The 27,596-nt window shown below is 52.0% G+C and overlaps 1 protein-coding gene across 3 annotated transcripts in view; it reads left to right on the forward strand.

Annotated features, from left to right (window-relative positions):
- Positions 1-22,052, forward strand: part of ACVR2B (activin A receptor type 2B) — a 36,632-nt gene extending 14,580 nt beyond the window's left edge. For 2 of the 3 annotated variants that reach the window (XM_037030642.1, XM_037030644.1), the window contains exons 2-11: positions 8,530-8,737; positions 9,153-9,262; positions 9,417-9,568; positions 9,647-9,790; positions 10,340-10,483; positions 10,832-10,980; positions 12,817-12,931; positions 13,651-13,789; positions 13,877-14,007; positions 15,492-22,052. In XM_037030642.1, the coding sequence (XP_036886537.1) occupies positions 8,530-8,737; positions 9,153-9,262; positions 9,417-9,568; positions 9,647-9,790; positions 10,340-10,483; positions 10,832-10,980; positions 12,817-12,931; positions 13,651-13,789; positions 13,877-14,007; positions 15,492-15,686 (1,487 nt within the window). In that variant the 3' untranslated portion in view covers positions 15,687-22,052. The remainder of the gene's footprint in view (positions 1-8,529; positions 8,738-9,152; positions 9,263-9,416; positions 9,569-9,646; positions 9,791-10,339; positions 10,484-10,831; positions 10,981-12,816; positions 12,932-13,650; positions 13,790-13,876; positions 14,008-15,491) is intronic. The other variant, XM_037030643.1, reaches the window with a different exon arrangement.
- The last annotated feature ends 5,544 nt before the right edge of the window (positions 22,053-27,596 follow it).

Consider the following 27,596-nt stretch of genomic DNA (forward strand, 5'->3'; position numbering starts at 1 on the left):
ATTCTCTTGTGAAGCCAGAAGTTTCTCTGGCTGCCATAGCCCCCACAGAGTTTTACAGTCAAAGGTTTTGAGGCTTTAGTTCCTGGTGCTGGAACCCTGGGTTGCACGGTCTGTCTCACTCCCCAGTTGTTCCTCCCAGTTTATCTGCGTGCAGACATTCGACTGCTGGTCCGCCAGCTGCCGCCTCACCGACCCTGGTCCTCCAGCTGCTGCCCTGCCATGTGTCCTCACCACCTCAGCTGCCCATCTCTGTCCTCCTACCAATCTGAATGATGTTTCTTCAACTCCTTGATTGTCACACTTTCATACAGTTTGATTTTCTGGCAATTCTGGTCATTTTTTTTTTTGAATTTGTTGTTGTCCTTCCTTTGGTTGTGCGAGGAGGCAAAGTGTACCTACCTATGCGTCTCTCTTGGTAGGTATTCATGAAATTTAGTTGTTCTTAAAAAACTCTTACATTGTTCAGAAAAAGAATATGACTCCACATTAATGTTAGATTTCGATAAGTTGGAAGGCATGCCGTAACTTCTAGGTAACCACTAAAGGTCAGGAAGATTATAATTTTCAAGCTAATGAAGGAGACATATGGAATAATAGTTTTAAAATTGAGAAAAAAACAATAAAAGAAAGATAAGGGAACCAAGTGGGAGCGATAAATAAAACTAATGTTTATAATGAATGTAAGATACAAAAATTATGAAAACATTCACAAGTAGAATCCAGCAATGTGCAAAATAATAACATGTCATGATCAAGTGTTTTTTTATTCTCACCTGAGGACATTTTTTTCATTGCTTTTTAGAGAGAGGGAAAGGGAGAGAGAAGCATCGATTTGAGTGAGAATCATCTTTTGGTTGCCTTCTGTACACCTGTACCAAGGGTTGTACGTGTCTGGACTGGACACTGAACCTACAACCTAGGCATGTGCCCTGACCTGGAATTGAACCTGCAGCCCTTTGGTTACAGGATGGTGCTCCAACCAGCTGAGCTACACGGGTCAGGGCATAACCAAGTATTTTTATACCAGAAATGCATACTTGGTAAAAAAAAATTGGAAATTGAATTCATCGTCTTAACAGAGTTATATAGGATGCTCTCAGTAGATGCAGAAAAAGCCGTTTGGGTTTAACCTGTAGTTAACCCACAGAATAAAACAATTGGGAAGTGTGAGGGACCAAGAGGAGCCCAGACTGTCTCTAAGAAAAAAACAAGGGGTGTGCCTAGTTGTCAGGATTCAGTGTGGAGCTATTGTAATTCAAGTGGTAAGCTTTGAGTGCAAGATGGGTAACAGACAATTAGCAGAGAATTGCATTCTAGCCCCCAGCTGCTTACTGCTGGAAGTTCAAAGCCATTCCAATTCCTAACCCTTTATAGGTGACATTTCTCTTATGCTAGATGTTTGCTGTAGGATCTTTTCTTGTCCCCACTGTTGTGAAAGTTCGCTGGGATGTGCCTTGGTGGGGGACCTGTGCCATCACTGCGCTGGCCTTTGGTTTCTTCCCTTTCACTTGCTCACTTTGGAACTCCTGTGATTTAGGTGTTGGACTCCAGGACTAGGCCTCCAAGTTCCTTGTCTTTTTTCTCTTATTTTCTATATCTCTGTGTGTGCTTTACGTTTTGTAAGATTTCTTCAACATTATCTTTAATTCTTTTGCTGACTTTCATTTCTGCAATTATATGTATGTATTTTTATTTTTAATACCTGAGAGCACTTTTGTTTTCTAGTCTTTTTCACAATGCCTCCCTATTTTTATGGGTGCATTTCCATTTATCTCTCTGAGGATATTGATACAATTTTTGAAGCTGTCAACTTGCATAATCTCTTGTCTTCTCAAAGTTTTTTTTTCCCCCTGCTTGTTTTAATCTGCCTTACATGGAGTGGCTTTCCTGGAACTGTTCGTATTGAAGGATAGATGCAAATATTGATTGAAAGGTCTGAGCTTGTGAGTGGGACTTGCTAGGATGATCTGATTGGGTGGTTTTCGAAGCTGGTTTGAGAGCCTCCTGAGAAGTGCCTTCTGTCTCCTGTTGGGGGGCAGGGCAGACAGTAGGCCCAGCTGCCAACATCCTGGAAGCCACAGGGAGACGAGACCTGGGGGGGGTCCCGCATTCCGTTTGTCATTTCGTATCTTCTTTGTACGTGGTGCCTGCACTCTCTCATTTGCCTGCCCCTCCCTGTGCAGAGGCTCTGTTCCATCTTCAGAGGATGGCCTTTGCTGTTGCCAGGGAGCTCGGTTGGTCAGAGTGTCGTCCTGATATGCCAAGTTTTGGGTTTGCTTCCTGGTCAGGGCACATAGAAAAAGCAGACAGTGGCCTTGGCTGGTGTGGCTCAGTGGATTGAGCGCTGGCCTGCTGACTGAGGGACAGCCAGATCGATTCCCAGTCAGAGCTCATGCCTGGGTTATGGGCCAGGTCCGCAGTTGGGAGCTGACGAAAGACAACCTGGGTGTTTCTTTCACACGTCAGTGTTTTTGACCCTCTCTTTTTTCCTCCTTTCCCCTCTAAAAATAAATAAATAAAATCTTTAAAAAAGAAGAAAAAGAAAAAGCAACCAATGAATGCATAAATAAGTGGAACAACAAATCGATGTTTTTCTTTCTTTGCCTGGCTCTCTCTTTCTACTCCCCCTCCCATTTCTCTCTCTCTAAAAATCAATAAATAAATTTTAAAAAAAACAACAACATAACCTCTACACTCTGCTGGGCCAGGGGAGGGGCGGCACCCAGTCCTGATGAGTGTTACAGTGGATTCGAGGGGCTGGCTGCTCCTTCCTGTCAATCTTCCACACTTGGACTCATCTGTGCCCCACTCTCTGGAAACACCTGGTGCCACAAACTCCTGGTTTTGGGGGGTTCTGCTGTTCCAGCTTCAGAGTTCATTTTTTCCATTGTCATCCTTTTGGGTTTATACCTTAAAGAAAGTATGTGGAGTTCCTACAACTCAGAGGAAAAGCAGCCCAGCCAAAAGTGGGTAAGGATGCGATTGCACAGCTGTCAGGAGAGTCCTAAGCCATGCACACAAAGATGAGCAGTCCCACAAGCAGTCAGGAAATGGGGATCGAAACTTGCTTCACACTGACCAGGCGCGCAGACACCCGGGCGCAGTGGCGCTTTAGTCTGTGTGGAACGTATATTGGTACGTCTGCTTTGGAGAACAGTCTGGCGGTGTCTAGTGAATGGAGGATGCTCGTGTTCTCTGACCCAGCATCTCTAACCTGTGGGTGTGCACCCTAGAGAAGCACCTGCATGTGAGCATAGGGAACTTGCAGACGGGAGGGTTCAAGAGGAGGCATGGTGCCCCGTGGAAGCCCAATGGGAGGGTGGAAGCGGACATTGCCATGGGTCCTGCGATGGACTGACAGAGTGCAGAGGGTGAACGCATCACCGAGCTGGTGAACTGCGTGCAGTCTGGTCCAGAGCCGGGCTGCCAGGTTCCACATCATAGGTTTTGACACCTAATGTGTAACTTGGGTAGGCTCCTTCATCCCTTTGTGCCTCAGGGCCCTCATCTGGGAGATAGGCCCCTCAGGCTTGTTGTAAGGATCCTGTAAGTTGCTCGCCAGTCCAGTGCCTGCTGTGTGTTTGCTGAGGGAATGTGTGTTGGTCTAGGTAGCTTTTAGATACAGGGGTGTGGGGAAAGAAAGCAACACGCCAGTCAAATTGCATTTGGCTGCTGGGAACACATACTCAAGAGTTACTCTCATGTAAATGAATGTAAGGATGTAGGTACATTTTGGATTGTTTTCTGCCCCATTGTACAAACATGCCAGGCCAGTGTGTGCACTTGTGTGTTGTGGCTCTCTGTCTCATGTCTCAGCCTTTCCATGCACCACCCCCGTACCCACCTAGCTTCCCTTAGTCCTAACACCCCGGCCATCCTTGCTCTGGCTGTGAGGAAGGTGAAGTTGCCACTCTGCAGGTTGGGGGTGGTGGAGTGGAGTCATGAACACGGATAGATACCCGGTGGCTCCTCCGGGGAACCTGCTGGGGTGGCAGGTGTTCAGCAAACTGCAGGGCTGCCTTCCAATGGGGCAGGGCAGGGGACCCTAAGGCAGGAGTCTTCCAGGAAGGCAGCCTGGCCTCTGTCTGTTGTGGGGCACGGGGTATGGCTGCCTGTCCTCTCTGGGCTGACCTGGAACTGGACAGTGAAGAGAACACAGGGCTGCCTTAATCATCCTTGCTTGGCCACCTCTCAGGTGTGGAGGCTTTTGGGAGGGTGGGTCTCAAGTGCCTGTGTGGGTGGGGACAGGCACCTGCTCCCTGGGAGGGCCTCCAGGAGCCAAGGGTAGGATACAGCAGACCATGGGCTGTGGGGGTCCACAGTTCCTCTGAGAGGTGTTGGCTGGGCTGGACACACCCCAAACCCTGAGCTTGGGGAACCCCCAGGGACACATGGCCACTTCAGCTTCAGATCATCCCCGCAAGGCTGTGGCTTGATCTCACCTCACTTCTCCACCTGTTCGTCACTCTTCCCCGTCCCCGTTGCACTCTGAGCCCCTCACAGGCGGGGCCCTGGTAGGATTTCTCCCTTTCCTCCTCCATGCATAGCAGGGCGCATCCAAGGCCAACTGGACTGGGGAAGCAGCCCTGCCAGTGCTTTTCCTCGTGTGTCCGTTAAGGTCCAGCTCCCTGGGAAGTCTGTTCAGAGTGGAGTCTGCATGCACTCTGGGTGACCGATGGTGTTTGGAGGTGGTGGGATTTTTGGAGTGGGGTGTCTCTGCCTGCCTAGACTTCTTTTCACCAGAGTGTAGGCCCCTTGGGACACAGGGACTGCCTGTTGGGCACACTGTCACTTGTATCCCAGGTTCCCTTGGAGGTCAGTTGGGTGGGCTCTAGCTCAGGATGCAGTGAGCCCCTTGCCCAGGTGTTGGGGAGCACACCCCGGTTGGGGCTGGGAGGCAGCAAGTGTGCAGGGGCACCTCAGGCCACCCAACCTCATGGGAGCATAGCTTCCTCTCCTGCAGGACGGGGGGTGAGCTGGAGGTCAGAGGCAGCCTCCTGTGCATGGGTGCCCTGGCTCCGTGAGTGTGGGCAGGAGCCCTGTGTCTATTAAAAGGCAGAGGCGGCCCTGTGGTTGGAGTGCTGCCATGGGTTATAAATAGCTGAGTGTGTGCAGAAGCAGAGCTTGCCAGGGGGGAGGGGGCGGGGGGAGGCCCCTGGGTCTCCAGCTGGCAGCAGGGCCTGGGTGTGGTGTGGGAGGGGCCTGGAGTCTGCCATCTCCTCAGGCCCCCCTTAGACTCCGAGCGCCAAGCTCTGTCAGGTTTGGGTGTGTGTGGATGTGTGCCCCGTGCACTCTATGAGCTGGAGGCCCCCGGGGGCCTGTGCTGTGAAGGCTTGTCCTGGGCAGCGGGGGAGTGGCTCGACCCCAGTGTAACACCAACATACCAGCCCCAGGGGTTGTTCTAACCACTCTTAAAGTGCTTTAACTTGCTTCCTTCGTGGAACAGCCCTAGGAGTGTGTGCTGCTGTTACTATCCCCTTGTCACGGGGGGGGGGGGAGCAGGGGCACAGGGTGGTGTGGTACCTTGTCCAGGGTCACACAGCCAGGAAGCATCAGCGCCACGATTTGACCCAAGTCCCACAGCTCATGGCTGTGTCTCTTGGTCACCTGTGTGAGGATCTGGCCAGGTGGGGGTCCAGTGACATGCCAAACCCTTGGTCCAAACCCTGAAGCCTTGTGATCTGAAATGCCCAGCCCTGTGCACCTGGGTCCTGCTCAGGGGAGTGGCTAGAGGGGCCCCTGCCTGGTCAGTGGCCTGGAGAGAGGAGGGGTCCACTCCCCACATCTGCTGGCCCCTCTTGCTCTGACTCCGAGCCTCGTGTGGGGCTTCTTGCTTGTCGTCCGAACTGTCGTCTGAACTGAGGCGGAAACTCCCCAGAGAACCCGGGAGCTTGGGCAGCAGGGTGAGGTCACCATTCCCGTTGTTCCTGCCCTTTGAGGCCCTGCCCTCGCCAAGAAATAACTATGTCCTTTCATCCGTTCCTGGGTCCTTCTGGCTGTCTGTCCATCATGTGTCCGGAACTGACCCTGTGTTATGTGGAGTGTCAAGGCTTGTGCCCCCACCAACGTTGCAGTCTTGTGGGGGAGGCCTGGCACTTGAAAAACAGTTGTTGAGCACGTTCATGATGGTTTGTTTTCTACGTGGGCATTCATTATGCTATTTGCTCTTGGGGATTATCTTGGGTCGTGTCATTTCTGCACTTTTTGGATGTCTGAAAAACTCCTTTGAACAACTACTGGCAGTTTGTCAAGGGTGATAAGCTGGATTTTGGAGGAAGCACAAGTAAGGCTTGTGGAAGTAGAGCTGACCTGGTCTGCAGGGAGAGGGTAGAGCTGAAATTGAAAGGAGGAAGTGGAAAGCATCTTGCAGCCAGAGGCAGTCACTTGTGCCAAGTAAGGCCCAGAGCCTAGCACATCCAAGGGCCAGGCAGTGTGGTATGACTTCATTGAGGGAAGGCAGGTGGGCAGTGCTTAGCTCCCCTGGGTCTCATTCTCTGGGGACCCCTGTGGAATTGCTGCTGTGAAAGCAGTGGGACCTCAGCCAGGAGAGGAGGCCCTGTGCCCACTCGAGTGGGTGTGTTGCGTGGCTCAGCCCCCAGATGCTGCTACAGGGGTTGAGGGGCCCGTGTGCATTGTGGGAGCCAACCTGGGTCCTGGCCCTGGTGTGCTGGCTCAGCCTGTGGTCCCCTACCCCCACCTGCTCCCTCAGGTCTCCCCTCAAACCTTCATCCTCAGCAGGATGCAGGGCCTGGTTTCGGGGGAGCCAGTGTGCACCCCCGCAGGAGCCCCTCTGTGGACCCCGAGGCCCGGCCTGCAGCCAGGGCTGGGTCCCAGCTGCCTGGGTGGTCTGGAACCCACTTTTTTCCTCCTTACTGGTGTCTGAGTCTGGGCCTCACGGCACTGGATGGCTGGAACTATAGCTGGACACTGGCCTTCTGGTTGGGTGACATTCCGAATCTTTAAATTCCTACCTGGACCCTTGAGATGTGAGGCTTATCTCTGGCCAGGCCCTTCTGGAAGGAGCCTCCCGTCACTGCAGAGATACAGAAGGGGAGGGTCTGACTGGAGGATGTCCTGCTGAGGACCCCTCCCACCTGACAGCCCTGTCCCTTTCCCTGGGTGCCTTGCGACATCAGCCCTTTGTTCAGGAGAGCCTCTGATGAGGGTGGGGTGCGGGGAGAGGGAAACCTTGGCTGTTTGAGGATTCAGAGCATTTTTGGCACCACCCCCATCTCTAGCTTGGAGCTGGTTCTTTCTGCTCCAGCCAGCCTTTCAGGCTGATGGTGAAGCAGCACTTTGGTGGGCTGGCTAGCTGTCATTCCAGGAGGGGTGCCCATGACCTCTCCTTCCTCCTTCCTGGGGTGGGAATAGTTGTAGGGGAGTCCAGCCAGGGGCGGTGTCGGGTCACCAGCTCACAGTAACCCCAAGAAGTGTGGAGAGGCTAGGAGTAGGCTTGGTGCCGGTTTCTTCTTGGGTGTATGTGGGGGGTTTCGGCATTGAGGGTGTAAATGCAGCTGCACCCCTGATCAGGGGCGCCCCGTAAAGGGACGAGGGCAGGGCACTCCCAAACCGAGGCCCGGGAGCGTGTTTGCCTAGGCAGTGGGTCAGGAGTCAGAACCGGTTTTCCTGGAGCCTCCTTTGGCTCCTCCTCCTTCCCCCCTGTCCCCCCTCCCCTCCCCCCTCCTCCTCCCTGTTGCAGGGTTGTGGGGGCTGACCTGGGTTGTATTGGATGGGGTGGGTGAGGAAGATGGATTTGGTGAACATTCGAAGCCACGTTTGAGGATCTAAGTTTTGGCCACCTGGTGGCACTGCTGCAGGGGGTGGAAGAGGGCAGGGGAGAGGGTGGAGGACATCTACATGGGGTTTTGGGGGCTAAGCCCCCGCAGGGAGGGTCATCTGTTTTTACGGCTCAGCCACTAGCTGGCCCTCCATCTGCTCAGGGCGTGTATTCTCTGTGGTCCCTCTGGAACCCTACCCAGAACACGAGGGCCTGATACTTGGTGGCCTTCTGCAGCCCTACCGAGCACCACTAGTGGTCACCAGCGGTGTCTCCCTGGGGTGGGGCCTGTGGTGAGTGAGCATGAACAGCAGCAGCTGGGCCCTGAGGTCTGTATCAGAATTACCTGAGGCAGATGGGGGAGATCAAAACTGTAGATTCTGCCCCCATTCCAATTGGATAGTCGGGGCTGGACACCCCACCCCCACACGCAGGCATGCAGTGGGGTTTGAGGGTCCTGCTGTTCACTGCTGCTGCACCGCCCCCACCAGGCCAGGGGCCTCAGATGTTGATGGGGCCCCTCTTTTTGCATCTGGCCATCAGTCTGGCTGTCTGTGTCTGTGTCCTGTGTTGTTAGATGTGTAGTCCCCTCCCTCTTGGTTGGGCCTGAGGGCAGTTGCTGGGGGAATGAGAGGGGGATGTACTGCCTGACCTGCTGGTGGAGCTGCTGAATGGGTGGCGGCCTGGGTCCAGGCCCGGGAGCAGGGGTGGGTGGAGCACTATGCAGCCTCTGACCTCTGGCTGGGACGCAGGTTCTGGGCGTGGGGAGGCTGAGACCAGGGAGTGCATCTACTACAACGCCAACTGGGAGCTGGAACGCACCAATCAGAGCGGCCTGGAACGCTGCGAGGGCGAGCAGGACAAGCGGCTGCACTGCTACGCGTCCTGGCGCAACAGCTCTGGCACCGTTGAGCTCGTCAAGAAGGGCTGCTGGCTGGACGACTTCAACTGCTACGACAGGTGCCACACTCACCCCGCCCTCCCGGCCTCCCTGCCCCTCTGCCTCTTTGTTCCACTGGCACACCACCTGCTCACCCCCGTGGGCCTCAGGGTGTCTGTGAAACTGAGCCCCCGTTTAGGACAGGAGGGGAAAGATGGGTTCTTACGAGAGCTTGGGCACAGAGGGGTCCTGCAGGGTCCCAGCCTGTCCAGCACTGTGTGCACCGGGCTTCGTCCTGAGGAGGGCTCTCAGGGAGTGTCCTCCCTGGCTGTCCCTTCCTGACTCTGGGTCCCGCTTCTGGGGAGTGGGTGTATGCTTGTCCCCCTGGTGCGCCCCCACGAGGTGCTCTGTCAGTGGGGAAGGGTTTGGCTGGGTGGGCCCTACAGAGTCTGGGGTCCCTCTGCTGAGGGGGAGTGTGGAAAACTGTGCCTCCAGGCAGGAGTGTGTGGCCACGGAGGAGAATCCCCAGGTGTACTTCTGCTGCTGTGAAGGCAACTTCTGCAACGAGCGCTTCACCCACCTGCCAGAGGCCGGGGGCCCGGAAGGTGAGGGCCGTGGGAGAGGCAGGCTTGGGCCTTTCCTTGGCCCGTGAGGAGCGCTCAGCTCCTGAGTCGGGTGGGGAGTGGCTACAGGGCTCTCTGGTCCTGGAGGTGCAGGGGTGGGCGGGCTGTGTGACACAGGGCTCCGTGTGTCCCCCAGTCACGTACGAGCCACCCCCGACAGCCCCCACCCTGCTTACGGTGCTGGCTTACTCGCTGCTGCCCATTGGGGGCCTCTCCCTCATCGTCCTGCTGGCCTTCTGGATGTACCGGCATCGAAAAGCCCCCTACGGCCACGTGGACATCCATGAGGTGAGACAGTTAGCTCGGGCAGGGCAGGGGTAGAGGTGGCGAGGCCAGGGCAGGGTCTTTAAGGCCGGTCTCCTCCAGGACCCTGGACCTCCACCTCCATCCCCCCTGGTGGGCCTAAAGCCACTACAGCTGCTGGAGATCAAGGCTCGGGGGCGCTTCGGCTGCGTCTGGAAGGCACAGCTCATGAACGACTTTGTGGCCGTCAAGATCTTCCCACTGCAGGTGAGTGAGTGAGTGCCAGGCTGGAGGCCATTCACCTATGCTTTGGCTTGAGCTCTCCTGCCCCCTGGGCAGTCCAGGCCCTACACAGGGGTGGTGAAAGAGAAGTGGGCCCCCTTGGGGGCAGTGAAATTTATCGTGCAGCTAGGTAGGACTTTGCAAATCTCTGACTTGCGAAACCGTGATCCACTCTGGGTTTCAGGTTTCATTTTTGACATCAGGTTCTCTTAGAGATCCTGGACACCAGGCTACCCTAAGCAGTTGCCCGAGACCGTTAGCAAAGCCAGGCCCAGCTGTGTGTCTCATTTGTCGGCTGATCCTGGGCCACTCACTGCCCTCTGCACCTCAGCATGCTCGTTTGTAAAGCACGGGCTGGCCTTACATGGTCTTAGGAATCACCATTGGCCTGTGCTCTGGGGCGCTGCTCAGTCCAGGTCTTCTGCCTTCCCCCTTATCAGTGCTGAGGCTGAGGGTGCAGGGAGTGGGGTGAGGGTGGTGGTTCTGTGGCCAGAGGTGCGGCTGCAGCAGGGTTGAGCCGCATCCCTGCCTCAGGACAAGCAGTCGTGGCAGAGTGAGCGGGAGATCTTCAGCACACCCGGCATGAAGCACGAGAACCTGCTGCAGTTCATTGCTGCCGAGAAGCGGGGCTCCAACCTCGAAGTGGAGCTATGGCTCATCACGGCCTTCCACGACAAGGTGAGCCACGCCCCATGCAGAGGGGCGCTCAGGGTGGGGTAGCCGTGGCCAAGGTCCTCACCATGGCGTCCCACAGTCAGGAACGCCTGCCATAGGTGCAGACACAAGTGTCCACAATGAGAACCCCTAACTCCGGGGTAACTTTTTATGAGTAAGAGTAGCAATTTAATAATTAATACATCTGAAACACCCCCCAACCCATCCTGGCCTCGTGCATCTTCTGTATCAGTTCCAGCCTCCCAGGTGGGGAGGCTGGCTGGCCCAGTCTGTGGAGATGGCATCCCAGGGCTGGTCCAGGCCTGTCCTGTCCCCAGAGCTTGCGCCCCAGTCCTGTGCTTCCTCCTCTAGGGCTCCCTCACAGATTACCTCAAGGGGAACATCATCACGTGGAACGAGCTGTGTCACGTGGCAGAGACGATGTCCAGAGGTCTCTCGTACCTGCACGAGGATGTGCCCTGGTGCCGTGGCGAGGGCCACAAGCCGTCTATTGCCCACAGGTACCTGGGTTAGCAGTCCACCTCCCTGCACTTGGCCTGGAGCTGCAGAGAAGGTTGGAGGGCGAGAGCAGGGCCTGGCGGGGGTTTCAGTATTATAATATGTTTGGCCACTGTGAGGTGTGTCAGAAGTGACAGCACAGCAACCTGGGCCGGAGTGCTGCTGTCTGCCTTCCATCCCTGGGCCTGGCATGGCCTCTCAAGCCGGTTTTGGGGTGCCCTCTAGTGACCACAGCAGAAAATGCTGACTGCATCATCGGAGAGTTGGCTCCTCAGTTCTTGCACGTTTTGGTTCAAATCCCTTTCCACTCTCCAAGAGAACTTTGTGTAGGTGGCTTTTGTCCATTGTTGTTCACTGCACTAAAGCACATGCATTCTGTTAACTGCCACAGTGATGACATCACATGTATGTAGCCTCTGGAATACTCTGTACTCTTGAGAGAATGAGCATGAAAATGGGGCAAATGATAGATGACTAGTCTCAGGGACCCTCTGGGGTCCTTGGACTGTACTTTGAGAGCCACTGTGTTAACTCTTTATCTTAGTGCCACTGTATGGCAGGTGGCACTGCAAACACACAGAAATACCAGGTCCCTTTGTCCTCAGTGCTGCCCTGTGAGACAGTGTTTCTCAGCCCACCTTATGGATGGAGGAACAGTAGTACAGAGAAGTGAGTACTGTATTTTGCCATGTATGATGAACTCCTGTGTATAATGTGCACTCACGTTTTTGGCCCAAACTTTCAGGGGGAAAAAATCTTTCGTTTAAATTTTTTAATTCAATTATTTACTTATTTACTTATTTATATTTAGAAACAAAACCAATTATGTATTCCAGGCTATTATTTTGCATATGGGTGTCATTACTGCTTTCTAGAGGTACACTTTTAACACATAAGCATAAATAAAAGAATTAAAAACACTTATATAGATACAAAACTAGTACTGCCCATGTATAATGCGCATCCTTATTTTTCCCTAAAAATTTTGGGCAAAAAAGTGTGCATTATACATGGCAAAATACGGTAACTTCGCCATACCTACTTTAGTGTGGTTCTGTGGCTTTGAGGGAGGGAACAAGCCTCAGACTCCAGAAAGGGCCCCTAGTGGTACTAACAATTATGTCATAAAAGGTTGACTGTATGAAATTGCCATTTTTGTAGGTCAAAAACGGTTGAATGTCGACTCTTCCATATGGTTCACCCTAACAGTAGTGCATAGTAAGTGTGCCAGGGGTGGCCCCCAGCATGTGTACTTACTACCTTCTCAGTTTCATCCTCACAACAAGGCCGGGACAGGCACTGGGGGACCGAGGACCAAGAGTCACTGCTAGTGAGAAGTGGGGCTGGGCACACATGGCAGCACCCACCGTGTGCCCGCCTCCGTGGTGGGCTGGAGCCCCTGGGGCCTGCCCAGAAACCCAGGCGAGCTCAGCTGCTGTGCTCGCTCGTGTTCTAAATACTGTAAATCATTCTCTGAAAACCCAAATCCCAGGTCAGTATGTCTGCCCTCAGCTCCTCTGTGAACATAGGGCTGGCCTTTGGTCCCGTGGGGACTAGGATGGAGTTTGTTGTCCAGTGGGGGCAGGTGTTGTTCTAGCAGCTCTGGGGAGAGTGCAGTTAATTAGGGATTCTCACGGCAGCACTGGGGGGATGGTGTGCGTCCTAAAACCACACACCTGCAGCTTCATGGAGCTCCACCTTGGCGGGATGGCCTGCTCTGGGACCTCTGGAGGCCACAGGGCAAGGGCTCCCACATCTTGAGAGCTGAGATGGGAGACCAGCAGCAGGTAGGTCAGACCATGATGTTCATCTTCATCTCAGTCTGCTTGTCTCCACAGAGACTTCAAAAGCAAGAATGTGCTGCTGAAGAGCGACCTCACGGCTGTGCTAGCCGATTTTGGCCTGGCTGTTCGGTTTGAGCCAGGGAAACCTCCGGGGGATACTCATGGGCAGGTAACGAGGCTCGGGGTGGAAGAGGGGGCTGGCACAGGGGAGGCATTGCCCTTCTGATGCCCGGCGGGCAGGTGCACAGGCACCCTGGAGCAGTGGTCACCGTGTGAGCTCGGAGCTGCCTGAGAACGACGAGAACAGTGCACCGGTGGGGGAGGTGAGGCCTGGAGTATAGGGAGCTGGCCTGGCTGCTCACCTGAGCAGCTCGGATTCCTGGTTGGGATTCTGTCCACTTGTCCTTGTTGACTCAGTCTTTTTCTTTTCAGTTACAAATGTTAAGTAAGATAAAATAGAAGATATACTGAGAATCCAAACCCAAAAGCCTAGAAAAAATAACCAAAAATTAAGCCTAAGCCAATCATCCTAAAACAATTCCTGCTAATACTTTTCAGTGACGTCCTTCCTCTTTTGGTTTTGGTGTTAAACAGTAAATCATGTCTGTGTGGCCCGTTTGGTGGTGATGGGGTAGAGGCAGCACTTGGCAGGTTAGTTCACAGCAGTCCCGAGTGTGTGACGGTTTGAATGATCACTAAGGCACAGTTTATACTGTGGCTTCTTGTGACCCTCCCCAGAATGTGGGACGGTAAACCTTGCCCTCTTTGTCAGTGTCCCACTCTGAATTCTGCCACCCTGACCCCTTCAGGTGCATGAGGGATGTGTCTCCTGTCCAAATCAGAGGGCACCTGTGTGGATGGTGACCGTAGACCCTCTCCCTCCTGCAGGTGGGCACTCGGCGCTACATGGCCCCAGAGGTGCTGGAGGGTGCCATCAACTTCCAGAGAGATGCCTTCCTGCGCATCGACATGTACGCCATGGGGCTGGTGTTGTGGGAGCTCGTCTCCCGCTGCAAGGCTGCCGACGGTGAGTACCCACGCTCCAGGTGTCCTGTGGATGGGTGGGGAGCAGCAGGACCTGGCGGGGACTCCCCAGGCTCGGTCTCACCCCCAGGTCCCGTGGACGAGTACATGCTGCCCTTTGAAGAAGAGATTGGCCAGCACCCATCACTGGAGGAGCTGCAGGAGGTGGTTGTGCACAAGAAGATGCGGCCCGCCATTAAGGATCACTGGCTCAAGCACCCGGTGAGGGGCCTGGAGGGCAGGGGGCTGCGAAGGAGCAGGGAAGGGAGTTCTCACCTGTGGTAAGAACCTGAGGTCGGGGGTATAGTGCCGAAAGAGGCGATGCTTCAGACAAGACAGTTCCCTCTGCCAGGCCAGAGGACATTTAGTGCACTTTTTCCCTTCCACCAGAGAAGCCTTAGGGAGGTTCAGTGCGCCGCTGGGAGGAGGCTCTGAGTCTGTTTAGTCGGGCCCAGGTTACCCCTGTGCAGGACTTGCAGGCTCTCCAGAGAGGCAGTCCTCAGCAGGCCCCACCCAGGAAATCCTGGCTGTGGAGTTTGCTGGCCTTGACTGAGCCTGACCTGTCTGGGTTTGAATCCTGGATCTGCCAGTCCATAGCTGGGTAACTTCAGGCAAATTGCTTTATATCTCTGAGCCTCTGTCTTCTCAGGGTAGTAACAGCTTTAATGAGTCATCATTATAAACCCCTTGGCAGGATACCTATCATATAACTGCTTAATACAAGTTGGCTCTGATAAATTTTTCTGTTCTCTGCCTTCATCATTTTCTGGGCCTGAGCCAAGCCCCATGGCATCCAGGCCCTCTGCTCCAGGGATGTTGTAAAAGACCACGGCAGTGTAAACCCGTCTTGGCGGGTATTTGCCTTCTGCTCCCCTGATCCACATCCCCCACCCACCCCGGGGTTAATTCAGAAAAAGGACAGCGTTGGGACCACTGGGGGTAGCCCTCTACCATATATACAGCACCAGGGGCCAAGCTGTTAAGGCCAAGTTCAGCTGCCACGCTGCTCCTTGGAACCTAGGGCTGCAAGAGGAGAAGGTGGAGGCTGGGCCAGAATCTACCTTCTGCTTCAGACTGTCTCAGTCTCCCAAGGCAGAGGTGCCGGGGCAGCAGGTCCATTTCTCTGATGAGGAGCCCCGTGTCCAGAGAGGTCTCAATGTGGCCTCGGGGGCGGAGCAGGCCAGGGAGTTCCTGGATGTGGGCCTGCTGTCCATTTTCTGCCTCTCCCTGCTCTACACAGTTGGTTCCAGCACAGGGTGTCATACACCATGTGCCCCGAACTCTAGGGAGGGGCCCCCCCGAGGCTGTGAGGAGTAGTGTGGGACAGTGCCCCCTCCTCTGGTCCAACTGTGACCACCGCTTTTTGGGCCCTTATATGACTTGGGCCTCATGTAAGATTTTGCTTAAATATCACTGTACCTGCCCCCAGGAGGGGGCTTGGCATCCCCCTTTCCTGTGTTGAGGTTCAGTAGACCTTCCATTGGGGCCCTGGTGGGAGGCCAGTGGGCTCAGGGTGGTGACTGCCAGGAGGGGCGGCACCCTGATTGTCGCAGTGTCCCCCAGGCTCCTGCTAATGGCTGCTGGGGTTGGGACAAACCTGTGGGCTCTGCCTGATCTGGAGTACGTCATTGAGTTTGCTGTCTCCCAGGCTTGTCCTCACTGAGGGGCACCAACAAGATCTGTTTCCTCCCCTCCTCGTGGTGCAGGGACTGGCCCAGCTCTGTGTGACCATCGAGGAGTGCTGGGACCACGATGCAGAGGCTCGCCTGTCTGCGGGCTGTGTGGAGGAGCGGGTGTCCCTGATCCGGAGGTCGGTCAACGGCACTACCTCGGACTGTCTTGTCTCCCTGGTGACTTCCGTCACCAACGTGGACCTGCCCCCTAAAGAGTCAAGCATCTAAGCCCAGGACACGAGTGGATCTCCAGACTTGGTGGATCTGAAGAGGAAAGGAAAAAAAATTGTGTTTTGTTTTGGAAATATCGTAACACCAACAAACACATAAAATGCAGCTGCTATTTTACCTTGACTTCTTATTATAATTATAATTATTATTATTAATATTATTTTGGGATCGGATCAGTTCTACCAGCACATTGCTCTACTGCATCTCCAACAGCGGACGCGTCAGCAGGTGTTGAGGTGCTGAGCTGGGACTGCAGAACCAGCACCGTGCTGAGGAGCCTCCACCCCCTCTTATCCTGGGGGTTCAGCTTTTCCCCCTTCTCTTCGTTACTTGTCTCAGAATCTGTGACACAGAGTCCCATCTCCCGTCTTAGGAAACTTAATGCTGCACACTCTTCCTAGAGGAACCTTTGAAGACTGTTACATACGAACACACTTCCTCCAGAGGAGTTTCCTGCTGCCCTCACCACCTCCCTCCCTCCCTTTCCTTGTGTCTTTCTCCCTTTTTTAGACAGTGAGTTTGAGAAACAGCAGATGTGTTTTCACGGATTAACGGGTGTTGTCCTGACCGAGGAAGAACGGGGGCGAGGATGAGGATGGTTTGGACTGGAGTCTAAAGGGGAGGATGGGGCGGGGCGGGCGTAGGGTGGGGTCTGGAACAGAGCTACACTGGACTCGGGCACATTCGGAGCAACATCCTTTGCTGTGAGGCTACTTCTCAGGTAACCAGGAATTGAGGGGAAGGACCGTGTGGAGGCCGAGCATTAACGGCAAGAGCGGGGTTTGGAGAAAGTCCAACATAGATATGACTCTGACCCAACTGCTGGCCCTGACCAGTTTTTTCCACTACCTTGGGCTTGAGCATAGGACAGAACATTTTTTTCTGCCCTATTTTAGGTTAGGTAAGGGTAGAAATCATGGTTGAGTGGGCACATTCTTCATAAGGCATGATGCTGTAAAAATATCTTTAAAGGAGGAGACGTTGAAATATATTGCTTCCTCCTAGAGCAGTTCAGGGAAATGCCCACAGGGGGTGCCCTGCACAGCTAGGGCAAGAGGATTTCCTGGGTGGGGCCTGCTGAGGACTGCCTCTCTGGAGAGCCTGCAAGTCCTGCAGCACTGGCTCTGCCCTGTGTGGTGACATTATTGTCCCATTTATGTGGCTCGTGGACACGGCTTTCTCCAGGTCCCTTAATGTGGTGCATATTCTAAAACCCTTTATTATGCCATACCCTTGCTCTAGTAAGTGAATGTTCCTAATGCTGCTGTTTCAACATTCAACTTTTTTTTAATTTATGAAACATGCAAAATTCAAAACAAAACAGACCACACATACATCCACATATATTTTGTGCATCCACACACATTTTGCTATGTGGCTTCCAAGGTTTAAATTTTGAAAAACAAAAGAATGAGAACTTCACGACCACAGACCACCTCAAACCAGAAATACCTCAGAATTTTCTACTTGTGTAAGTTTTATTATATATTTTATTAGTTGTGTTGTCTTGTAATAAGTATATTTTAATGTAAGTTGGCTTTTATGACAAAGCTTAAAAGACAGAGGAAAAATAAGTTTGCGTCTTCTAGGCAGTGCTACCATTTCTGTTGGTGATGCCCCGTGTACAGAACTGTCATCACCTGTAGGTTGGTTGGCTGGGCTGCATCTGGGCATTTGTCACTCATTTGTGAAGGCTTTTCCTTCTGGTTTCTGTAGACCATTTTTATTGTAGAACTGGATCTCTCAATCGCAGGGGGACTGGGTGGGTGATGGGGAGAGGTGGACTCGAGTGAGGATGGGAGGGGGCACCTCGTCTTGCGTTTTTTGGAGGTTCAGGTGTTTCCCTCACCTCGACTGGTTGCCATTCAGAATGACAGGTAACCCCACACTGTGACTTTGTAAACTGTGGTCCTCAAAGACCTGCCTGAGGTCTTTCACTTGAGATTTCATTTCATAAGGACTTCGGCAGTGGCGGTGGGAGAAGCCCGCAGTGTATCTGGGAGCCCGCACTGTGGCTCGTGCTGGCTGTGCTAGAGAGGCGTGTCCGCAGTGGAGCATTCTCACCTGTTGCCCTGAGGCTCTCAGCCCAAGGGCACTGCACACACCTTAGGGGCCAGCCACCTGCTGCCCCAAGGGACGTCCACCTGGCTGTGCCCTTGTCTCTGTTTGGGCCCTGGACGAGTTTGCTACCCTGCCCCAACTCAGCTTTTGCTTCATGGGTCAAATTGGGAGCCGGCCGAGGTGGTTACAGGGACTTTTTTTTTGTAAGCTATGTTGTTGTTTACTTTTTTAAAAGAGTATTTGTGCTGTGGTATTTTCTTCCCTGGGAATAATTTTTAACAGCAAAACAGGCCTTACAGCAGTTGCTTTCCTTTGTCACTTCTTTCTTTCAGAAGCTTTAAAATATTTATTGAAAAGTGCCATATCTAATTTCCTCAGCTTTCTCCTTGGGCAGTGCCAGCTGTCTCTCCTTTCACCCTCAGAAGTTAATGAACCACTAACAACGTAACCAACCTACTGCAGGAATGACTGGGTCGCTGGTCCTGCCACATTGGCCCCTGCCTCTCCGTGTGGCTTTAGGTTTCTTCTGGGTGACTTTTCTGTTGCGTGCTGGCTGGCTTCTTGGGAGGACATGATCAGGCCTGGCCATGGAGGGTTGAGCCGTGGCCCTGAGGTGGGGACCTTCGGGCTGGGACGCAGTGTGGACAGGCAGGCCTTCCCAGCGGTCTGCATGCCTTTTATTCAGGGAGGGAGGACTCCCTCTCTGCTCCCCCTGTGCTCAGCTGCTGTCGCATCTTGGGGCCTTGGCATCAGAAGGGTGTGTCAGGAGATGGTCCCCTTTGGTGTGGCCAGGGAGTAGGGGGAGTCCAGCCAGCTCTTTGGACTTCAGGCTGCCTTTGCCCCTCCTGCCGTAACGTGCCCCTGACGTGCTGGCTGGAGGAAGGTGGGTGCTCTCATCCGAGGGTGTGCTGCGGGGAGCCCAGGTGAATCTTGCCTCAAATAAGGTATCTGTTTGCTGTCATGAATTCTTTGCAGAGTGAACCATCTGAAGGCCTCATTTGTGTTGGGGGGCAGCTCTAGAGCCTCTGCTTATGCTCTTCACAAAGGTTTCACGTGACATTCACTTTCTGGGGGCTCAGGTAACGACTGCTCCGTTTCCCCCACTCCAGGCTTTGTGGGAGCTGGTGGGAATGGAGGCTGGCATCACTTTCCCTGCCTGTGGGAGAGGCTGCTGCATCCACAGTGGGAAGGCAGCCGAGCTGGGGGAGAAGTGGCTGGCCATGGATCCTTGCTCCTTCCTTTCTAGTGTCCTGTCCTGTAGGCAGGCTCCTGGCTGTGGGACAGGCTCTGGGGAAGAAGGTGCTCTGTTTGAAAAGACCCGTGATCACGGTGGGAAGACATCCCTAGCCAGAGAAGTCCAGCAGTGAGCACGAGAAAGAGAAAGCAGGTGGGGACAGAGGCCGCTGTGTCAGTGTCTTGCAGAGAATTCAGTGATGGGGGAGGAAGGGAAGAAAGGCTGTGAACATAGTCAATAGACCGCCTGGGGCTGGCCCGAGTTGGGCGTTCTCGGGGGACCACTGGTCCCCACTAGGTACCCTCCTCTGAGTGAGTTCCTCAGGGCAAGGGCTGCAGGTAGACTGCTCTTAGGAGAAAGGGAGACTTGGCTTAGGAGGAATATTGGGGAGCATCATCACAGCCTCTGTTATTCAGCATGGCCTTTCCCTTCCTATTGGCTCCTGGTAGGCGCCCAGAGGAATCGGTCCTGCCTACAGAAGGCTTCACCATGGGTGCCAGCTGCTTCTGACTCAGGATTCATCCTGTCCAGATGTGATGCATAGATGCTGAACAAGGACCTTGTCCAGCCTGGAGCATCTTCAGGAGGCTCGAGCCCCCACTCACATAGCTCTCCAGGCCCCGAAGATAGTTCTTCCATTGCCTCTGGGGCCAGGCTAACCCTCTTGTCATGTCATGCTTTAGGAAGCAGAGCTGGTGACCCCGCAGTCTGCTCTGTTGCCTTTCTCTCCAGTTGGCCACATTCTTGCTCCCTGCTGTTCTGCACTGGGTGCTTGGGCTGTGTGTGGTATTTCCTTGGTGGCAGGCCCAGCAATATATTGAATGTCCACCATGTGGCTCACATGGCCCCAATACTCTGAGACATGAGAGCAGGGTGGCTGTCCGATCCAGGGTGGGTGGGCTGGATGGCCCTCTGGCAGATGGAATTTTTTGCCCTTTTTAGAATGCCATGTAAAATCCCCAGCACCTAATTGTAAAATCCCCAGCACCTAATTGTAAGACAAAGGTTTGATGTTTTTTAATAAGTATGTAAGTTTTTAGAATTGGTACCAGAAGTCCAGCAGCCAGCTATTATTCCTTAGAACTTGACTCACTAAAAAATGCCTAATTTGGATAGCATTTTCCAGAACTCACTTCGGTCGCCTCTCCCAGGCATTTCAGTAGCTATTGGGTTCTAGTTGGCTCATCTTTGGAGAGACAGCCAGGCACAGTTCACATTGTCAGGGACATGTAACCACACCTTCCCAGGAAGCCCAGTGAGTTTACTACTCAACCCTCATCCAGGTGAGCAGCCAGAAAGGAAGGGGCATGGTGGCTCTTTCTCCTTTGGTGACATGAATTCTCCTTGGTCATTGGCTGTTAACAAAAGCTGAACTAATAAAATACTCAGCTAATGTGTTTAACTAAGTAATGTCAAGCTTAAGTCTTGATGAACTGTAATGTTTTGGGTAAAGAAACAGGCCCAGTAATTCATTTGATGAAAGTTTTATCTCAGTCTAGATCTGTAAATGTTTAATGAATTCAGGGTTATATCCATAGTTCTTTAAGTAAGATTCCTGGTAGTTGATTTATAACCAGCAATTCCCCTATGAATGTATCCCAAACCCTTAGAAGGCTTGGGAAAGTTTTTTAAGATAATGATTTAGTTTTGTAGGAAAAAGAAACTAAAGTTTAAAACACTCGCCCTTGGAAATTCGGTTGAGTTCAGCCACATGTTAAAAACAATCAGTAGATCCCAGCAACTCACAAACTAGCATAAGTCCAAGCGATTTAGTGGTTTTTTTTTCATATTCCTGTTTTATACTCCTTTTTTGGTCTACTGTAATCTTTGGCTTGGATGGGATTTTGAATTTAAAGGATTTACCACTATCTGCATTTTTACCAAGCCTTTGTTTTCCTGAGGGCATCTTCCAGGTATGAATGAAGCAGGACTGTTGATTGTGGTACTCCCGTACCCCCATAGTGTGCCAAAACCTGCGGCGCTTTGTTTGCTCCTGCGGCAGCTCGCAGAGGTGACACTTGTGGTTTTTCCTCATTAGTTGAAATGCGTGTTTTCTAAATGCCTGTGTGTGGGGATGGCTCTGGACTGCCCTGTGGTCTCCAGGGGTGTCCCGGTTGTGTGGGGCCTGGGCAGCTCTGAGCGCTGCAAGCCAACTCTAGGACACCGAAGAAGTGTGTACATGGACACACGTGTTTGCAGTGGGTTATACAGGTGTGGGCTCTTCTGGACATCTGTAGCAGTGTCACATTCATTTTCAAAGTTTACATTTTGAGCTCACAGTTATGGAAGATATGACCCATTAGCTGATGCTTTTCAGGCAGGTAAGGATGGGTTTTTCGCAAGGGAGTTGTATCTGGAATTCTGCGATTTTCTGCTGCCGGTGGGGCAGGGGCCCCCTTCCCCCATCTGCCCTGGTCATGTTTGCATCAGAGCGTTGTTAGCTAGCATTGTAAATAAAAGAGTGGGTTCTATAATAGAGATGCGACACTTGAAATTTTACTTTGAAAAAATCTATAGCTCTACATATATATTTAGTTATATCACCTGACAGATTCTTCTGCACAGTGTGGAGATTGTTTTATACCAGATTATTTTTATAAAGTCTAGTGAATTTGAGTAAGAATGATTTTGTAACCAGAGTAATGAGCTTTACCTTTTGAGATAAATGTACACTGGAGTGTGAGTGGTGTGGAGCTTTTACTCAGTGCGCTTGTGGGTTCTCGCGACAAACTAGCAGGGTGGGGCCCAGTTCTGGGTCTTGTCTGGCCCAGACTCCATCCATTGGGGCTGCACGGGACAGCGATGCTTCTGCTGGCTCCTTGCAGATGGGAGGAGAGGGCCTGGGGAGGGGTGAGAGGAGTCTTTTGGTGTTTTACATTTGCGCTTCCTCATTTTTTTTTAAACAAAGGGTTCTGAGGTTAAAAATTAGTTTGTAAACTCCTGCCATAGGATGCAGTCATGTTGGGGGTATTTTGGGGGAACAGAAATTGTTTAGGGGTACAGATCGGGGCAGGTTGGGACTAGAAAAAGAATCAGACTTCAAGTGAGCGTTTGGTGGTATGAGTAATTCACCAGATTGAAAGATCTAGGACCAAGTTACCCAGCTGTCAGGACAATTTCCAGATGAGTAATCGGGAAAGGCTGGGGCAGGGGATGGAGAAGGTGGACTGGGGACGCAGCGATCCAGTCTAGTGGAGAGCTGCCAGCCACGTGTCCTCCCTGGTGAGGGAGGTTTGGAGGCGAGGCGGGGTCACCCAGGACCCCGTCGGGAAGCCCAGAACTCTACCCCAGCGGGGCATCTTTCTCATGTCTACCACGTTTGGGCTCTTCCTGCCAAGGTCAGCAGTGTGCCATCATGTGGAAGGCCATCTGCGCATCTATTTGAGGGTAGAAAGTGGTTAGCCTTTGTGATGGGGACCTAGGGGGAGCGAATAATGAAACTAGCTCTCTGTGTCTGTACTCGCCAGTTCCTGGCTTCACGGTGCTCCGGGCCCGCGGTTGGGCCGCTTTGTCAGGAGAGGCCGTCACGTGCCGCTGGGAGTCAGCTGTGCTTCCCCCTCAGTCTGGTTGGGGACGCCATGTTCCACTCGCCCGGTTTGTACTCGGAGTGAACGTAGTTTTAGCAGAGCCGGTAGCTCCCCGGGGCCGCCCCCACCCCGGCCCCGTCGCTCCTCGTGCGCCCCGCAGAAGGCCGGTTCTGTGCCCCCCAGCCCGTCCCTGGGGAGGTGATCCCGTGGTGCCTGTTTTCGCCTCCCGCCTTCCCCGCCCACGAAGCAACTGCTGTAAGCGTTTTTCTACTCGCCTTTTCTAGCCCCCGGCCCCCTTCTCCCTCTCCCCGCCCGGAACTTCGGACGCCCTGTTCCGCACTCCAGCTGTTTTACGAACCAGTTACCTCAGACCTCGTGTTGGGCAGTGTCACCATCGGGTCCTCTCGGTCCGCAGGCTCGCGAGGCGACGCAGGCGAGGCGACGCAGGCAGGGCCCCTGCCAAGAGTGGGCACCGGCCTGTTGGAAATGGGAACTCTTCCCGAGGACTGGCCCAGGGGGGCTCCGGCCAGCTCCCTGCGGCGGGCAGGTCCAGAGTGTCGTCCGCGCGGTGCTTCCCGGGTCCCTCTTCGAATTCCGCCATTTTCAGTGTTCTCGTGTCTGGACGGGCAGAGCGACAGGGCGGACTTAGGGCGGACTGGCCTCGCGCCCGGACTAGTTCCAAAGACGCGCTGGGGGAGCGCAGGCCCAGCCCCGGCTCCGGTCGGACATTCCTCTCGCGGGGGCTTCCGGCCGCGCCCCGCCCGGTGCATCCTGGGAAGGCTCGTCGCCAACGTCGCTGTGAAGTGAGGCCTGGTGGGGAATGGCTGTTCGTCATTTTGATGTATTTTAAATAAATAAATCTATATTTTTTAAAGAGTCTTTTTTACCAGTTCGAAAAGTTTAACTAACCAGCAGTGACCGCGTCTGAATTTCCGTCTCTGGGGCAGCGGCCGCAGACCAAATAGGAAAGCGGGCCCTCGGCCCCGCGAGGCGCCGAGGGCGGCGTGTTCCCCGCGGGTCCCGACCGGCCCTCCCGGGGCCTCTGGGGCCGCTGGCGTCAGTCCCTGCCGGCGCTGGAGCCCGAGCGGGGTTTTCTTAGCACTGCTGCCAGTCGAGGTACTTTCACTGTTCGCCAGTTTCTCCGAGAGGGAAAAACACCCTCATCCAGGTGTTACCAGCAGAGACAGATGAGAGCGGGAGAGACCCGGCAGCGTGCGGGTTTTGATTTGGAAGGTGTCCCCGTCGTCGTTGTCAAATGCCGTCTGAGAGCCGGCGATCGCATGGAGGCTCCCGGGAGAAGCGCTGAGACCTCCTGCGAGGGCAGGCCTCGCGTGAATGCCAGCGGCTGCCCCCATCCCCCCCCACCCCCCAAGTCCTGTAAAACTGCAAAGAAAAGTGAGTGGTACTTGAGAATTGAGGGTGAGGGTTACCGCAGATTAGAAACATACTTCTGGATTTCAGTTCCACGCCGCACATCCACACAATGCCATTTTTCAACTGTACAAAAGAATCTGCTTGTGAATTTGACATGATCTCAAGGGTATCGTCAGAGGCCGAGTTTCTCACCTGTTCGTATTTTTTCACACTTGTCCTTGAATCTGAGTGACGGCACAGTACTGTAAATTTAACTTACACTGAGTTTGATGTCAATTCTAGCGAAAAGAGCTTCTGCATGTAACACATAGAGAACACAGCAGAGCACAAAACCTGCAGGACCAGTTTCGGAACCAACGAAAAATGTCACCTGTCATTTGCCATCTTAGATATCAGTTCTACCAGCTACTTCTAAATTTGTACATTATTTGTAAGGAGAAGAAGGAAACCCTAAGACTTGTCTAACTTAGTGGAGAATGTGTGTGTTGGGTTTAGGATGATAGCAAAGTCTTAATTGAGCTGTGTTATCTAACTTGTATATAAAAATTGTAATTAAAAGTTTGGATTCACCTGTTTCTTGCAGTTTAAAATGAGTAATTGCAAACTCTGGAAATGTGACTAGTATATGGTTTAAGGCTGTAGAAGTGAGGAAGCTCTTCAAGTGCTAAAATGAAAGACTTCTAGTTTTTGGCTCAAATTCAATAAGTACTGTTCGTATACCAGGATATGTGAGATGTAAATGTAATAGGTCATGTTCACCCTGTAGCTATAAAATAAAAATTTTGTAGAACAGAAATAGCTTGTACTACTGAATTTAATAAAAGTTATACTAAAGTATCATGTTTTTTAAACTATATATATATACAGAGTTAAACTTGTTGCTGTTACCCTGTCTGGATTTGAAAAGTGTGCTGAAATATATATATAATCTTACATATATACATGCACACATCTAAAATGGCCTAAGCAGACATCCATGTAATTACAGTTGCAAAATGAAGACATTTTGGAAAGAACATTGTATCATAGTTCATTCATTTGCAGTGGACCTTTGTTCCTTTTTACTGTGGTAATTTTAGAAATGAGTGTCAAGTTTGAAATTAGATCTGCTAAGTCGGGGTTTTGCTGCTCGAACTCTGCACTGGGTCCTCAAATAAACCGATGTGAATGTAGTTTTTCCCCCTGTGTACAGAAGCAGCCACACCCCAACAAACAGACTAGGAGGAAAAATCTAGAACTATTTCAAGTTATATCTTTTTGTATATGAAAATAAAATAATAATAATAATTTAAAAATCCTGTTGTCTCTCTTAATCACATGGCAAGGAGATTGAGGTTTCTTTTTATGGGAATTGGGAATGAATCAGATGGTGTTCTCCCAGTGGCGGGGCTGATTCGGACATCCTTGCGAGTTCCTGCTTGGTCCCAACATGTGGTGGTCAGTGGTCCAGTGCCTCGTCCACCATGGGCCTGTGGGGCTGGAGACATTGGGCTCCCAAATGGACTGTCCTGGGATATTGGCCAAGTTCCTGTAGGGCACAGGTATATTTCCAAATCTCCAAGATCCCCCCGTACATCCCCCCCACACCCACCACTCTTATACTTTGCAGGCAACCCTGAGCGATATTTTTATCAATGGAACAGAGAGGCCTAGAAAATCAGGTATATTCAGGACTACTGCAGAATATGAGCGCTGCCATTCCCAAACATGGCTGGGCAGTGGGGCCGCTTGCCTAGCTATTAAAAAAAAAGAGTTCTACCCTGGCCAGGTGGCTTGGTTGGTTAGAGCGTCATCCCGACATGCCGAGGTTGCAGGTTTGATTCCTGGTCAGGGCACATAGAAGAATCAACCAATGAGTGCATGGGTGGGTGGAACAGCAAGTTGATGTTTATCTCTGTCCTTTTCTCCAAAACCAGCTTGAAAAACGAGTTCTGAGGTACCATCCCAGATCTGAATCAGCAAGCCAGGTCTCATGTTTTGGAGTTTTTATCTCACTAAATGAAACAGGGTTCCCTGCTAATAATAGTCTACCACCTAACAAAAAACAAACAAAACTCAAGGAAAGCCCCAGAAATCACCTCACTGCTTGTCCTGTGACTAGTATTTGGTATGTGGAGAAATACCAGCTTTGAATCCTTCTGGTGGGGTTGATGTCTTTGTATTTACCCCTTATTATGAGGATTAAGTAACCTGCTTAGAATTCTTGGGGAATGATTTCTGATGAAGGAGCCTTGTATATAGGAAGTTGTTCAGTGTTTGGTTATTTTGTTCTTTCAGATTTAGAAAGCTCACCTTTTATTAGTGAGTGCCCTTAATTCTGAGCACAGAAGAGAGTAAGGCAAAAGACTCATGTTTAAATGAGGGTCTTGGAGCTAGAGATCTTGGAAGGTTGGACCAGAGGAGTTGTGTGGTGAGTCATCTAGTCAAACTTTGACTTCAGCAAAGGAATTTTTTCATGAAAAGCAATGGACACAGAAGCTGGTTTGTAAAAGCAGTCTTGCCCAAGTGCGCAAATGGAAGAGGGCTCATGGACCCTTCGACCTGCCTTCCCTTAAGTCTCAGGTACCCCTGTGGAACACTAGGGATCCTGTAATTACAGGGTAAAAACTACTGGTCCACTCCTTTCATTGTTTATTTTAATATAAATTAATTTTTTATTGATTTTAAGAGAGAGATCAATTTCTTATTCCACTTATTTATGCATTCAATGGTTTCTTCTTCCATGTGCCCTTCCCAGAGATCAAACCTGCAGCCTTGGTGTGTGGGAATGAAGCTTTAACCAACTGAGCTTCCTGGCCAGCGTCTACTCCCTTCATTTTAAAAGTGGGCAAACCGCCCCAGGGTGAGGTACCCTCCCCCAAATCAAGTTGCCCTCCCACTTCTTGACATCTTGGGCCAAGTGTGAGGTTCACTGTTTCCAAGTACAGGATCTAGATGAGGAAAAGTGACCTGCCATTTATCTTTTCAAGTGTTTTTAGCGCAGTGTATGCCACTTAGGAGGGCCTTGGAGAAATACCTCTTCAGTGAATGTGTGTATTTAGTACACTTTGGTGGAAGCTGCCGAAGTACCTTTGAAACCCACAGACACCCATCAGTGTAGCCGGGTGGTATATGCCAGGACTTGGCTGCAGATGGTGTTGGGGAAGGGGGGTTTTCCTGGAAAATCCTGAGGCCCGTGGCCAGCTGAGCCTTGGGAAAGGCAGGAAGCATCTGGGCTTCAGGAGCCTTGGAAACTCGGGCCACCACATTGCAAGCCTTCACCGTGTTTCAGCCTTTCTTCCTCTGGCTCAGTGTGGCCAGAAACTTCAGCTCCTTTGTCTACTTAGCCAGAAACAAGGCTGTAGAAACTGCCAGAGTTTTACACATCACAGCCTCACTACCTGGAAAGAGTTCCAGATCTAAAATCCCTGGAAAGACTCTGGTTGACCTAGTTTAACCAATTAGGGTCAGAGGCCCAGGGGATTATACAAAATGACTTCGTGAGAGGTATTCCTGAGGAGGGGACACGGAGCCACTAAACTGTCAAAACAAAGTCTACTCTCCTTCAGTGTGATGGCGCAAATGGCTTGTTTAGTGAACTAAGTCCACATGGTTGCTGGGGATTGTGCTGAAACATGAAGACTCACTTATTTTTGAGTGGGATTTCATAAAACATAAAATATTGTCAGCGATCTGGATCTTTCTATCAAGTAGAGATGAGTAAATAAAAAT

This window comes from Sturnira hondurensis, unplaced genomic scaffold (genome assembly GCF_014824575.4).
Source record: "Sturnira hondurensis isolate 20B ecotype Veracruz unplaced genomic scaffold, ASM1482457v3 Scaffold0020787, whole genome shotgun sequence".
Lineage (NCBI taxonomy): Eukaryota > Metazoa > Chordata > Mammalia > Chiroptera > Phyllostomidae > Sturnira > Sturnira hondurensis.